Source organism: Amia ocellicauda, chromosome 23 (assembly GCF_036373705.1).
Source record: "Amia ocellicauda isolate fAmiCal2 chromosome 23, fAmiCal2.hap1, whole genome shotgun sequence".
NCBI classification, from domain to species: Eukaryota; Metazoa; Chordata; class Actinopteri; order Amiiformes; family Amiidae; genus Amia; species Amia ocellicauda.
This window is the reverse complement of record NC_089872.1, coordinates 7,758,356-7,773,857: the sequence shown is the minus strand read 5'-3', so window position 1 is coordinate 7,773,857 and position 15,502 is coordinate 7,758,356. Positions and strand designations below refer to the sequence as shown.

At 42.8% G+C, this 15,502-nt stretch overlaps 1 protein-coding gene across 1 annotated transcript; it reads right to left on the bottom strand.

The window, feature by feature from the left end:
* Positions 1–2,115: 2,115 nt before the first annotated feature.
* On the bottom strand, positions 2,116–4,906 carry cox20 (cytochrome c oxidase assembly factor COX20). The gene is made up of 4 exons (XM_066696967.1): positions 4,749–4,906; positions 4,114–4,228; positions 3,747–3,810; positions 2,116–2,444 (listed from the first exon to the last, which is right to left on the bottom strand). The coding sequence occupies exons 1-4, from the start codon at positions 4,779–4,781 to the stop codon at positions 2,303–2,305; spliced, it is 354 nt and encodes a 117-aa protein (XP_066553064.1). The 5' UTR covers positions 4,782–4,906; the 3' UTR covers positions 2,116–2,302.
* Positions 4,907–15,502: the final 10,596 nt, after the last annotated feature.

Below are 15,502 nucleotides of genomic sequence, written 5' to 3'. Positions count from 1 at the left end.
AATCTAAACTTCTGCATCTTGCCACATTTAACATGATCACTTCCTGTGTGTCGATTGTGATGCAGTACACTGAAGGAGGTCTGTGGTTGGGAATCTGAATGCCAACCCTAAAGATTTCCTTACACTAAGCTACATCACACTACAATAAGGAAGCTACACTACTTTGATGTTGACAAACCCATTTTGAGTCTCTTTTATAGATATTTTCTTTAATCTGTTTAATCAACTTTTGTTTGTATCTGTTGGATCTCAAATATGACCAAAACAATCTAAGTGTCAGTTGCATAAAGTGGTAAATATGGGTTCAAAAATGACAAGTATGCCACAAACGCTGTTTAACTTAGATGTACGAGTCTCGTACTTATAGGAAAGCAATTGCCATCCAAGATGACCTTTTACATCCACTGCAGTCTGATTTTATACTGCTTCCTTACGGTCATCGATACATCATACCTCTTCTCAGCACTTCTTAAACCCAACACTCTTTCATACCAATGGCTATACATTCAGTTAAGTATAACTGAGGGTAATCTACAAAGGTCCATTTAGTCATTTATTTATGTACATAGATTTTAATGGACATAATTACATAACTGGGTGACATTGTTTGTATCCATACCCGTTTGGGCCTGTCAGTGTCTTGTTTTATATAATCATGCACTTATGTATTGTATTTATGTTTTGTGTACACTTTTTTATGCTGCACACAATTTGTCCTGTGGAGACTATAAAAATGTACTGAACATTTGATTATAGTTGACATATCAAATGAAACTAGACAACCTGTACTATTATATTCTGCATAGTTGATCATGATTAGATAAACTATATTAAAGTACTAACGAATGTTTTCACAAAAACAAAAATGTGTTTTCTGAAATTATGACATTTTTAACCTTTTCCTCCATTAAAGTCTAAGGGGAGGTTTTATGTTGAAATACCACTCAAATTGAAACTTGCAGAAATTGTTTGGTTAAAATATCATAACAACATAAGGAATAATGTGCAATTGAAAGAACTCAGCCTATGCAGAAACGTTTTGAGAATTTGTACCACATAATGCGCACAAAAGGGCCATTATTCCATCTAAAGGGCCACATGCATGTGGGACCTCTCAAATGAAAGCAACCCAACTGCAGAATCAGTTTCTGCATTATTGATCATGATTAGACACACTATATTACAACACTACCACCTTTTTTCAAGATAAATTACAGCATAATTTTGAATTATGAAAGTTACGATTTTCTTTTTTACACAAGTACTAAGCTTGCAATACTAGTCACACCACAACTTTTAAGACAAACTGAGTGAAAATGTGATACAAATTGAATCAGTTATGATAAATCATTTTGTATTTATTAAAAATAGCAATTTTCGAACCCGAGTCATTTTTCGCAAAAATTTTGTAAGTCAAAATCTCCACACGTTAGAACTTAAGTCTTGGTATCATTTGAAAGCCACAAGTCTCTAGTTTACAGGGGTAAAAAATGAAAATGCATAAAACACCTACTCGTTTGACTCAATGTCAAGTGCAACAGATCAATGTATGCTTCAGTACTCTGTCCCTGGACTCCATACTCGTGCATCGGTTAGGAACTTCTTGTACAAGGAAGAATGCCACCTACTGCTCCACTCACAGCAACTCTCAACACCAACATGATGTTAATTTGGACACCATCCATCCAAGCACAAGCAGGACCTATTCAATAAATTCCTTTCATTCTTTAAAGTGCTTAGATCTCAATATCATGGACATGAAGAATGATTCACACATTAAACACACTAGGAAGTGTATAATCTGGGGCGACACTGACATCTAGTGGTGCAATAGTGGCTCGGTCTGATCTGGTGTCATTTATACAGTTGACTCCCACACCTTCAGGAAGGTCTAAGATTGAGGTTATTCCCTTACACCAGCGATCCATAAAATCACCCCGATGTGCACAATCCCCAATCTGTTACTATGGAATAACTGGTGAATTAGCATACCACAATTATGAATTATGAACAAAGATTAATCATCATACAAAAAAAAGAAAGAATCATGTATAATTCAGTGATCTAGATTCCAATTCACAATTCAAAAGTGAAAGTCAAACAGACGCACAGGAGTGAATATAAAAGTAATCTGAATTACATTGACAGGTTTATTACACATTGAACAATAAATACAAGTTGGACTTCTTTTAAACGTTGCAGATGTGCTTGCACGACGTGTTCACGTTTCTTGAGGTCAAGGCACCTCTCTCCAAATGCACAGTTAGGCTACGAACAAATGTCCACTGAGTGGCAGCTTCCATCAGGAGCCACCGTCTTCACTGCTGTTGCGTTTCTGGGTTGGATCCAGAGCTGTGCCTTCGTAAATGACCTTGTTCTTAAGTCCGCCTTGGATCATTTTCTGCTGCACGCGAAGCTTAGCATTGTTGTATCTACAGTAGAACCTTTAAGGGTGAAAATCTGTCAACTGCTAGCCTTCAATATTGGCAGTTTATTTCTAGGACAGCATTTGTTTTCTAATATTCTGAATAACTGATCATGATTAGACAAACTATATTATAGTACTAGCAAGTTTTTTCACAAAAACAGAAATGCGTTTTTTGAAATTTTGACCTCTTTCCTCCATTAAAGTTTATGGGAATTTGTTTTTTGAAAATGTTCTGTTTGAAATACCACTCAAATTCAAAGTTGTAGAAGTTGTTGGGTGAAAATAAGAAATGAATGAATAACACGCATTTGAAAAAAACTAGCCATAAGCATGTGGGACCGCTCAAATGAAAGCATACAAACTACAAAATCAGTTTCTGATTATGATTAGACACACTATATTACAACACTACCATCTTTTTTTAAGATAAATTATAGCATAATTATGAATTATGATATTTTTGGATTTTATACAAAATGTAAATTCTCGTAGAATTGTCCCTTAAAGTACTAGTCAAAATACAACTTTCAAAACAAACTGGGTGAAGATTGGTTAAACTGAAGGAGTTATTAAAAATTGCAATCCTAGAACCTGAGTAAATGTTTCTCCCATTTTGCAAGTCAATATCTCCACACAGCAACATCCATGGTATAAAAAGATGTTGCTGGCTATAATAATGCCAGCATTATTAATAAATATATCTCAACCCACTGGTGGCTTGAAAACAATGTGGCAATGAGTGTTAAAGAGTTAAGGAAGCTACACTACTTTGATGTTGACAAACCTTTTACATCCACTCCAGTCTGATTTTATACTGCTTCCTTATGGTCGTCGATACATCATACCTCTTCTCAGAACTTCTAAACACTCTTTTATTCCAATGGCTATACATTCAATTAATTTGAAACGATGGTAATCGCTGACAATCCTTTTAGTCATTTAATTATGTAAATAGATTTGAATGGACAAAATTACTTAACTGGGTGACATTGTTTGTATCCATACTCGTTTGGGTCTGTCCGTGCCTGTTTTATATAATCATGCACTTATGTATTGTATTTATGTTTTGTGTATACTTTTGTATGCTGCACATAGCCCTGTGGAGACTATAAAGATTTACTGAACTGAACTGAACTGAACATTTAACTATACAGACATCAGCACTTAACTGGATAGGGGGATTTTTAATCTGTCCTTCATTTATAGCTGAGAATGTTACCCTACTGGCAAGTGCAAAACCATACAGCCCATGAACTCTCACAGGCTGAGATCTGACATGTAAAAATGTGTGTGTTTGTACAACAGAGCGTTCACTTACCAGGACCCCAGCGTTGTCAACATGAACCCAGCGATGCCAACGTCAAAAGACCTCCTGACTCGGCCTGTCAAATAAAGAAACATTATAGTCATGAAACAGACGATTCATGACTGACGAACGGCTACAACACAGTCTTTACAAACAACAAGCAGGGTCCCACTCTCCATGTGGAGCAGCCTTGCAGCAATACTTACAGGGGTGTAGCGCAACCTGTTTTTTCCACCCGAACAGACTAAAACCCTTGCCCAACCACCTTATAAGTCCCCTGCCAGCGTGTGTGTATTACATAAAACATTTAAAGTAAAGTGAACCAGACGGATCTGTCTTGTACAGCACGAATGAACCACCAGACTTTGATCAGGCTTACTTGTTGCCAAAAAATAGCCCAATCCAGCGATGACAGAGCCACCCGACCCATGCAGCACTGCTTCCCGGGCACAGGGGGTTTGCTTCACATCCAGGATGCCCAGCAGCCTAAAGGACTGCAGCAGGAAAAATACACTTGAGTGTAGGAACTGATAAGAACATAGTGCTGTCAATCATCACCCTTGAGTTTGGGATATCAAACAATATTCACCCTCTTCATAACAGGAAAGGATAGTAGGTGAGGCAACAATGGTCCAGAAAATATAAAGTGTGTGGCTTATTTACTATGCACTGCCAAAATGTAAAATCCATACCTAATGCATTAGTTATGTTTCTAAGTGAACATGTATGCCTGTACATAGATAAGAATAGCAGTGACATAAAATTGGGATGTACGAATGTAAACACCTTTTAATAAACTCTTCTCTTGTTTACTAATCCATCTGCAATGTATCTAAGAAAATCAAACACATGCACTGTCCGGACTCGTCTTGTACTTCTATAATATTTATATCGATAATAACAGGCTCACGAATTTAAAATGACACTTCCTATACTCTGGTATCGACTCTGACCTTGTGCAGTAAAGCTCTCTGAAGTACAGCCTAGCCTATTTAAACGAAAACAACAGCTCACCTCTTTTTTGTCGTCTTTCTCCTCGCCTGCCATATTGCCACGGTTTTATTTTATTTTTTTATTTTAATGTCTTTCAAAATTGTGGATATTTTAAACCGGCTCACATGCGTGTATATCTACTAATAAACACAGCACCGGTGCGCTCGTATTATCATCCGGATTGCTGTTGTACTGCGGTCATATAGTTCCGCTTGCATTTCAAACAATATTATCTGATTATTCGTTTATTTTGATTTATAGTAATAAACTATACCAATTAAGTTACATTTAAGTAACAGTGTAAACCTTTGTCTGTCACTAAACAAACATAAGTTTTATATTTGTGAAAGCTTTGTAGATAAACACACCAGTATACCTAAGACTACATAAACTGCGGAATTTAATACCCTGTTATAAACTATAATTATATAACTGATATATTGATTTTAAAATATCATGTTTTGGATTTCACACATAATAGGGGTTTGCTTCTTACAAACAAAATCATCCCAGTCTAATAAATAAGCACACCACTGTCTACTGTCTCACTACGCAATACTGGTGCATTAGAAAAAAAACTATGTTTCATACAGTGAATTTTATATTTTTACAAAGGAAAATGAATAGTGCATTTTGACAACACCAGAATCAGTATTTTATAGTCAGGTTATGAAAATCTCAAAAGAAAAGAAAAGCCACACACTCCTTTAGCACTCAAAATAAATACATTTTATTTGGCAAAAATAAAAGATATATATGTCTAGCACCATAATCAACATACAGTGGTACAAACCTAGGTGTGTAATAGTATCTCAAGAATCACACTATACATTGTAAAGCCTTACTTCAGGCTCATAGAAAACCTGTAGGATCCAATCCAATGGAGCCGGAGCAGAGCTGGACTCGGAGCTGAGGTCATGGAGCTGCTCCACTCTCTCCCCCTTCCATTAAACTCTCCCAAAGTTTTCTTAAATTAACAAACTATATACCTTCATATGTATAGTTGTGTGTTGGGGGTTATAAATTGCAATCAGTTCTCACTCCAGCTATTAGTACAGAATACATTCTTGTTTATTAATTGTAATTATATGACACCTTCACTTCTCACTCTTTTCAAGAAGTGATTCTATAATCTCAGGGCACATCTCTCATGAACCAATTCCAAAAGAAGGAAAGTCCATTTTAACTATCTCCAGACCAAATTCATCATATGCCTAAATTAATCTAACTTTATAGCCATCTCTTTTCTGAAGTGTCCTGACTTTAGTTTGTCCAAAAGTTGCTTGCCAGGTCGCATGCAGGATTCATGCCCTCTACACCTTGTTTGGCACCAGGGTTGCCACTATTAAGTGGTTGGTCAGCTCCTGCCAGGCAATTGGGGCATCCAGTGGGTTTTGGAAGTTTTTTATTTATTTTTTCCCAGAAATAATTCTGATCAATTAAATTTTCAAGTTCTGATAATTGCTGGGACATGTAGTGTGCTTTTCTTGTGCAGCAGGTGTCTGCAATGTTGTGCAGCTTGTGGTGCTTCTTGTTGGACAGCTGTCTGAGCTCTTTTCTGGCAGTCGCACACTGCTTATCAAACCACCTTTTGTCTCATTTGTCAGCATCTCTATTTTTGTTTTTTTGAGGTGTAGCTTAGTTCTTTTGGCTAATTTTTAAAAAATGTCATTATTTTTTTTTTACTGCCAGGTGTATTCCCATTTTATTACTCTCGTATTTTGTGGACTGAAAATAGTTTAGCATGTTTTCAGTCTCTGGCCTGCTCAGTTTGTTGGGGGTTATGGTTCTTGTTTGTGTGTTGATCATTTTAAATGGAGGACTATTAGGTTGTTGTCAGAAAGGGGTGTTTGTTGCTTCACTATAAAGGAATTTATATTGTCAGGGTCCTTATCTGTTACGGCATAGTCAACTACACTGTTTCCCACGGCTGAACTGTAGGTGAATCTCCCCAGAGAGTACCCCCTGGTCCTGCCGTTGACAATGTACAGACCCAGGCCTTTACAGAGACCCAGTACCTGCTTCACGCTCTTGTTGACCACGCTGTTGTGGCTGTGTCTTTGGGAGGTCACCGGTGTGTGGTACAGAGAGGCGCTCCCTGCTGTGTGTCTATTCCACTCAGCGCTGATGTAGTCGACCTCTCTGCCAGACCTGTCATTGAGGTTTCCACACAGCAGCATCGAGCCCAGGGTCTGGTCGTGACTTGTTTCAGTCTGGAGGTTGTAGAATGCCTCCTCTTTAAAGTAGGGGGAGTCTGAGGAGGGCATATAGACAGCACACAGGTATGCGTTGGTTTGTTGATGTAATATTTCACCTGTGATTTTGAGTGTCTCCCCTTTCTGTACTGGAGAGATGTGGTCTTTGAGCTCCTCTATATACCACACTATGACACCCCCAAGTCCCTACCATTCCTGACCCGAGGGAGCTTTACAGAGGGCACTATGAGCTCCCTGTACTGTGAGGGACAGTGTGTGGGCAGGTCTGCCCGGCACCACGTCTGCTGCAGGATCAGCACATCCACTCCGCTTATGTTGTTGAGGAACTCTGGGTCTTTGCTCTGCACCTGCATGCCATTGCCTCCCTAATCCCTCTAACCTCATCTCCCTGCCTCTCCCCTCCTCCTCCCTCCCCTCTATTCCCCTCTCTGGAGGCCTGTGGAACTGCCACTCAGCTTCCAGCAAGGCCGACTTCATCTCCACCTTCGCCTACCACCACTCTCTGGATTTCCTTGCTCTCACCGAAACATGGATCTCCCCTGAGAACTCAACCACCCCTGCTGCCATATCCTCTCTGTTTTTCCTGCCCCACTCTCCTTGTCTTACCGGGCGGGGAGGAGGAACAGGGCTCCCCCCTTTCTCTCCTCTATCACGACTAACAGCTTTGAATTCCACGCAGTGGAACTCAGCTCTCCCTCTCACCTCTTCCTTCTAGTTCTATACCGTCCTCCCGGTCCACTAGCTTCCTTCCTGGATGAACTGGACTTCCTTCTCTCCTCCCTCCCCTCATTGACCTCACCTATCATCCTCCAGGGGAATTCTTCAGCTAGATCTCATCTTCTCTAGAGGCTGCTCCCCTTCAGTGCTCTCCATGACACCTGGACATCTCAGACCTCCACTTAATCTCCTTCTCCCTCACTGGGTGTTTCCCCTCTGCTTTTAAACAAGCTGCTGTCATCCCACCCCTCAAGAACCCAACCCTTGACCCCACCTCTCCTCGATTATTTACTATGATATATATTACTTCTACGTCTTGAAATGTACCTAATCATATTATTTTCAATTATTTTATTTGTATTTATTCATTTAATATTTTTTATGATTTTTAATCTATGTATTTATTTTGTATTCTTATTTTTGTTTTACTTTATTTTCCATAAATCTATATTTTCCTGTTTATATGTATCAGTTATATCACATGCTTTGGCAATACTTGTATGCAAAGCTCATGCCAATAAAGCTTACATTCAATTGAATGGAATTTAATTGAGAGAGAGAGAGAGAGATTGGTGCACATTGAAAGGTGGACAGAAAGGAAAGACAGATAAAGGGAAGAAGAGGGAGAAGCACAGAGAGAAACAGCGAAAGAGAGAGAGAGAGAGAGAGAGAGAGAGGGAGCATGAGGGGGTGTCTCCTCGTACCCGATGCCAGTGACACAGGTGAGGAAGGTGATGGAGGAGCTGGTGCCATTGTTGTGAATCTGGAAAGAGAGAGAGAGCGAGGTGATCAGAGATAAAGAGGTAGAGGGTGTTAGTCATCAGACAAGGAAGGTCGTGATATAGGTGTGTGTGTGTTAAAGCGGTGTCCAAGATGTGTCCCCAGGTATGCCCCATGGTGATTAACCCCTCGCTCAGCTTCTCCAGTTTGCGCAGCTTCTCTTTCTTCAGGAACTCATCGATCTTCTCTGAGATCTTCGCCCCAACACCGTCCTGACACACACACACACACACAGACAGAGACAGAAACAGAGAGACACAGACTGCCAGTGGTTCCCAAACCTGGCCCTGGAGGACCCCCTACCCTGCTGTTTTTTGTTCCAACCGAGTTCTCAATTACTTATTTGAACCCTTAATTCATCTAATAATTTCATAAATCAGAGCTTTTTAAGAATTTTTGAATTGCATAAAGAACTTATTAAAGCTGTCGTCATCCCACTCCACAAGAAACCTACCCTTGACCCCACCTCTCCTCAGAACTACTGCCTTGCCTCCCTACTCCCCTTCCTCTCAAAGACCCTCGACCGTGCTGTCCGCCATCAGCTCTCTGCATTTCTGTCCCATCACTCACTCCTGGATCCTCTGCTCCATCTTTGGCCCCCTCCTGTTCTCTCTCTACACTCGCTCCCTGGGCCCCCTCATTGCATCCCATGGTTTCTCCTACCACTTCTACGCAGATGATGCTCAGATCTTCCTGTATTTCCCCTCCTCTGACCCTCTCATCCCCTCTCACATCTCTTCCTGCTTGTCTGCTATCTCCACCTGGATGCACTTGCACCATCTCAAGCTCAACCTCTCCAAATCTAATCTCTTCCCCCACCCCCCCCCTCTTCCTCAGCGTAGTTCTCGTGCTTTCTCTGCCAGGTAAGTTGTGAAGTCAGAGAAAATTAATTGTGGGCCATTGTCGATTGTAATTACATCTGGTAAACCCCAACAAGCAAACAATGAGTCCACAGGACAAGTCTTGGTCAATGTTGGGCCACCAGACGATGTCCCTGCGATGCTGTTTGAGCTTAACCACACCAAGGTGTCCCTCATGTGCCATTCTCAGGACCTGTGCTCGTAGAGCCTCTGGGATCAGGGTGTGGTGACCTCTAGCAATACAAACTTCCTCCCAGCAAGACAACTCATCTCTCACCCTGTAGTATGGTAACAGCTTCCCTTCCACAGTGGATGGCCAGCCCACTCTGATGTAGGTGCTTGAGCTTGTTAAACAGGGCATCCTCCTGGGACTCACTGCACAAGTAGCTCCATGGAGACAACAGCTGAGAGAGGCGTGTGGAGCAGCTGCACAAGGTCCGATTCTGTGTCCGATTCTGTGTTCTGAGCTCCTCGTGACAAAAGATCAGCCACTGTGTTCTGCCGGCCAGGGGTGAATTCCAAAGTTAAATTATACTGGTTTAATCTGTCCGCCCATCTGAGCAGTCAAAGGGGTTTATGGCCTGTGCTGCTAGTGGATAAAAGTGCTGTGAGAGCTTGGTGATCAGTGCGTATTGTGAAGGCCCTGCCATAGAGGTAGAGATGCCAATGCTCAAACGCCAAAATTCATGCTAATGCTTCCCTCTCGCCACTGAGTACTTTTGTTCAGTCGGAGTAAGGCAACGAGAAGCAAACGCCACCAGTTTCACCACACCATCATGCACTTGAGACAGGACCGCCCCCAGTGGCAAAGGCATCACAGGTAACCACTGTGGGTACTGAGAGACTGAAGTGTGCCAGCGAGGGGCAGAAGTGAGCTGGCATTTAATTGTCTCAACAGCCTGGCGGCATTCTGTGGTCCATTCCCATGAAACATTCTTCTTGAGTAGGTGGCGCAGTGGAGCCGTGGTGGAAGCGAACTGTGGGAGAAACCTGAGGTAATACATTGCTATGCCAAGGAAGAATGCCACCTGGGCAGCTGACTGTGGTTCGGGAAGGTTCCTGATGGTTTCCACGTGTGACAGGATAGGTGTGATGCCAAACCTGGAGAGCCTGTACCTGACAAACTCAATCTTGGGAACCTGAAGAAGACACTTCTCAGTGTTGAGAGTGACGTGATGGACAGAGAGCTGGCAAAACACTTGAAGGAGACATGCATCATGTTCAGCCAAGGTGGCTCCATGTACTACAATATCGTCCATATAGACAGACACTCCTGGAATGCAAGCCAGCAGGAGGGACAACTGGGGCGGAGCATAAACTGAAGGGTATGTGCTTATAACGGAAAACCCTAAATGTGCGTGACAAAGGCTGTCAGGTCCCTGCTGTCCCTGGAGCTAGGAGGTAGCCTTGTTTTATGTCCAGCTTGCTGAAGAAAGTAGAACCATGAAAATGTTTGGTGAGCTCCTCAGTGGTACTGGTAGGGGATATTTATCAGGGATGATGGCCTTGTTGACTGCACGCAGGTCCACACACAGACTGTGTTTGGTGGGGTGGATACAGGGCGGCACCACCAGGCAAAGTAGAAACACACTATCGCCCTCTACTGACCATATATGTACTACAACTCCCTTTTATTTCTTGTGCATGCATTTACAGATTTACATTTCTATTATTACGCTTTAAGACAAAGTATTTTTGAATTGCATACACCATAATCATTCATCATTAAATAAATGTGTAATACATTAATACATATGACTTCTTGTGGTTTACGGGAAGTGTGACCTACTTAGTTTTATTGTGTTTAAACCCCTTGTAATGTGTGCAAATCAAGCCTTGGATTAAGATGTTTGGAAAATAACAGCAACTAAAATGGTGTTTTATATAAACCATTCACTGCTTCTTCTTGAAACAACTGCTGTAATTCGCTTTTTGCCGGTGCGCTCTAGAACAGTGTACAGTAACATTCTTGAGCCACCGAGGCTTCCGTCCAGTGGTGTTGTCAACGAGACCAGCCTCTCATTAACACAGCGGTATGGGCTTATGACGTCACATTTGGACCCGAGCTCTATATTTCAGGTCATGTTGCATTATGGTCATTTTCCTTGAAGATAAGCTACGAGAAGGTAAGGCCTTTTATTCTCCTGTAAATATAGCCTGTGGTTTTCAATGTATTATTTATTAAATGTATCTAAATTAAAACATATCCATAGAACATATGTATATGGTACCAGTGTGAGACAATTAAGAAACATTGTTCTATTTCAATAGGACATATGTATAGACATTTAGTCTCTGTTAAAGTCCTAAACAATTGTACAGACATAGATAAATAAATACCTAACAACGTGTACCAGTAGGTCTACAAGTACTATTGACAATAATGTCGATGTGATTGATATATTTTAGATGTGACAATAGTTTCACCAGTTTAGAGCCAAGATACCAATGTTTTTGCTGATGGAAGTTGGTTTCTTGCAGAGAGCTCTGATTTAGAGATGGATACCAGACAGAGAGAATCTGTTGTCAACCCAAATCTGTGGAGACGAGGAGCATCATGGATTGCGTCGGGATTCGGTGTGATGCGGACGCCTTGCGTGAGTAAATCAATACATCTGTGATATTGGTGGAAGGGTCAGACTGGAGACTGATCAGAGTTTTAATGTCTTGAGGCTCACTTAAATGCCTAGAAGTATTTTTCCTCATTTTGCCTTTGCTTTGTTTTAGCAAGGACTTCTGAGTGGCAACTACACAGCGGTACAGCCGGTGGTCCTGGGGAAGAGGCCAGAGGAGCTTCTGTCTGTGGCCTTTGTGGACCAGGGGACTGAAGAGTCATCAGCCCAGAAGATGGCCTCCATGGAGGAGGAAATGAATCAATTGAGGTTAGGGGTGAAACACATGTTTATTAATACTGTTGCTATTAATACTGTTGTGTTTTGGGGGGTCGGTTATTTCCACTACTTTGCAAGTGTTTGTCCCAACGAACCCTACTGATCATCAGCCACAGGGTCACTAAAGTTTGGTCTATTGAAAGCGATGACTCCACAGCATAGATGGAAATGGATTTCTTTTTACTTTGACGTTTGCTCCAAATGACTGAAACTGAAATTAAACCAACTGTTATAAGTCACTTCTCACAGCTGCTAGATATCCCCCTTCTTGTGGTTTGTCTTCCTTGAGCAGCATGTAGAGATGTAGAGAAAATGACTTATACTGTACAACTGTTCACAGACTTCAAGCTCAGGAGATGAAACAATTTCTGGCTTCAACCAGGAAACAACTGGATGAAGTGATGAGAGACAGGGACGCTGTGGTCCAGGAGAAGGACGAACAACTTGCTTCAGCCAGGAGGGAAGTGGAGGAAGTAAAGAGAGAAAAGGATGCTCTGGAGGAGGAGAAATATGAACTCCTGGCTTCGGCCATGTGGCAACAAGAGGAAGTGAAGAGAGACAGGGACGCTGTGGTCCAGGAGAAGGACGAACAACTTGTTTCAGCCAGGAGGGAACTGGAGGAAGTAAAGCAAGAGAGGGACGCTCTGGAGGAGGAGAAATATGAACTCCTGGCTTCGGCCATGTGCCAACAGGAGGAGGAAGTGAAGGAAGCCAGGGATGATCTGTCTCAGCAGAAGGACCAGATGCTGGCTGCAACCATTTGCAAATTGGAGGAAATGAAGGACATCCGGGACAGCCTTGAACAACTCGTAATCAGTCTTACATAGCAGCAGAGATCGAGCAAGCAGGAAGTAAAGGTATCCAGACTGTTATTGCCTTGGGCAGCACAAAAGGATTATGGGGCTGATGTAGTAAGAGGCTGTGGCATTGACACTGGGTTTCTCAGTGCTTTCATAGTGATAGTACTGTTAAGCAAAATGATAATTTAGCACCCATTGTGCTGCAGAGCAGTTTAATGTGGATGTACTGAAGTTAACTTTTATCACAACTTAGCATATATATGTGGTAACAAATTATTATTATTAGTATGATGATGATGATGAATAGGGAACACAATACTTTGTGTTCATTGCATTTTATTTTTTAAAGTAAGGATTGTGAAGGTGCTGCCACCTTCAAGAAAAGCCGCAATTCCATTCTGAATTGGCAAAGAAAGTGTTATATAAAAGATGCCATTTTAACAAGTGACAGATATTATACAAGCATCCACCCCCCCCCCCCCAGTCCTTGCTGTCGGCCCGCAAGAGAGATCGGGCCGAGATGCAACAGCTGACTGCCCACCTCGAGAAGGTCCTGGACGATGAAAAATGGCACTGCAAGGACTTGGTTTCTAAGCAGCAGCAGATCCAGCAGCTGTCTGAAGACTTGCAGGAGAAGAGCAAGATCAACTGCAGGCTGGAGAAAGAACTGCAAAAGATGCAATGTGTCGCTGCCGAGCTGCAGAAAGAGAGAGGTGGTCGGCAGGAAAACGTATAGGGAGAGTAAAGGAAAGTCTATGAGCTGGAATTGGTCTTGAAAGGAGAGACCTCCAGCTTTGATGACTTGGAAAAGGCTGCACAGCTCGACATGGTATGAATGAGGCGATTCCTGCCTTTTGCACTGTGGTTTTAGCAGGGTTGCCCAGGACTGGATTACAGAGTAGTAAATATGATCCAGCAGGTCTGATCTAACTAATGATGTCCTATGCTGCCTCTGACACTGTGTATTCACTGTTCCAGCTGCCTACACCCTCAGAGCTCTCTGTCCCTCTTCTGCTGCTATTGTTCTGAGATCCCCTGTGTGCACATGATGCAACATATATACATACATTGCATTTTTCACTGGCTGACAGCATGTGGCTTCTGTGCACCCTGCACCCTGCTAGCCAATAGACCGAACATCCAACCATACTTTACATAAGACAAAAGCCTTCATATAGAGGTAATACAAAACAGCAAGCTCAAACAGGAGCACACCTCAACACATCCCTGCCCAACAGCTTGGCACTGCACTTCCAAAAGGGCACGATGGGAATCCAAAGATCGTACAGGAGGTGTGAGAGAGGTCTGGGCACACCTGACGATTCTGTCATGCCTTAGGGTGTGTCTTGCAGTCTGGGTTTGCCGTTTAAAAAGCGCTACGATATGAACTGCACTGTTGCTGATGGTGTGACTGATTGCTCTCCTGCAGGACGAGAGGGCTGGCAGGAGTGTGGTAGACTCCAACTAAAGTCCGAAGCTCAGAGCGCAGGACTCGCGGAAAGTGATCAGGTGAGACTGACTTTCAACTCGGTTTGATGTCAGTTTAGGTTTACAGAGTCCTGGATAAGTGCTGGTGAAGATCTGGGAAGCCTGCAGTGAAAGTATGAAGAAAACAAAAAGCCCTCTAGCAGGAGACTTAGTATTGATCTACAGCAGGCGTCTCCAACCCTGGTCCTGGAGATCCCCATCCAGCAGGTTTTACGAAGGAAGGAAGCTTTGGTTTGGTAAATTCAGTAATTTAGAAACCATTGAAGCAATTATCAGAACACCTGCAGCCTCTTTGAGCAAGAGCTCCCTTGGTTGATTTGCTTAATTGATTAATAACTCACATGTGGTCCTATTATTTAGAAATTGGTGATTTAGGGTGACCTATCAGATAAACTGGATTGGGGCTCTCCAGGACCAGGGTTGGAGACCCCTGATCTACAGCTTGCCTCATTCATGGGTCAAGTGCCTTTTCGAACGGAGCACTTGGTGAGGATGGAGAAGTCTCGCGCTTCTGCCTCCTGCTTCCACTGCTGAGCCATGTGTGGCCACCGCACGCTTCCTCATGCGGATGGACATGCGTGTCTGGACCTGACCACAGATGAAGAGGACACGAGGACCCCGCCTCACTCCAGACGCAATCACCTCCGCATTTCTGGGCTGTCCTCTTCCCAGACTGATGGCAGGTCTTCAATGGCTCCAGACTTTCGGCTCCCGCTACTGCTGAACCTCCTGGCAGAGCTGCAGTCCTCTTAAGACCACCTGGCAATGGCCCCTTTGCCAGGACACACTGCAGCCTTGTTGGTCGCTGTAATGCGCCACAGCGCACGTGCTCCCCTCCAGCTAGGGTTGGCAGTGCTCCGGGTTTGCTGGCTGCGGCTCCGCAGTGGCTCCAGAGGGTCAGCTTGAGCTCCAGGCCGGCTCCAGCAGCCCCAGCTCCAGCTCCGGAGCGGCTCCACACTCCTGCGATCATTATTTATAACGTTTCCTTTTTTACTTCTCTTATGAAAATAACTGTTTAACAAA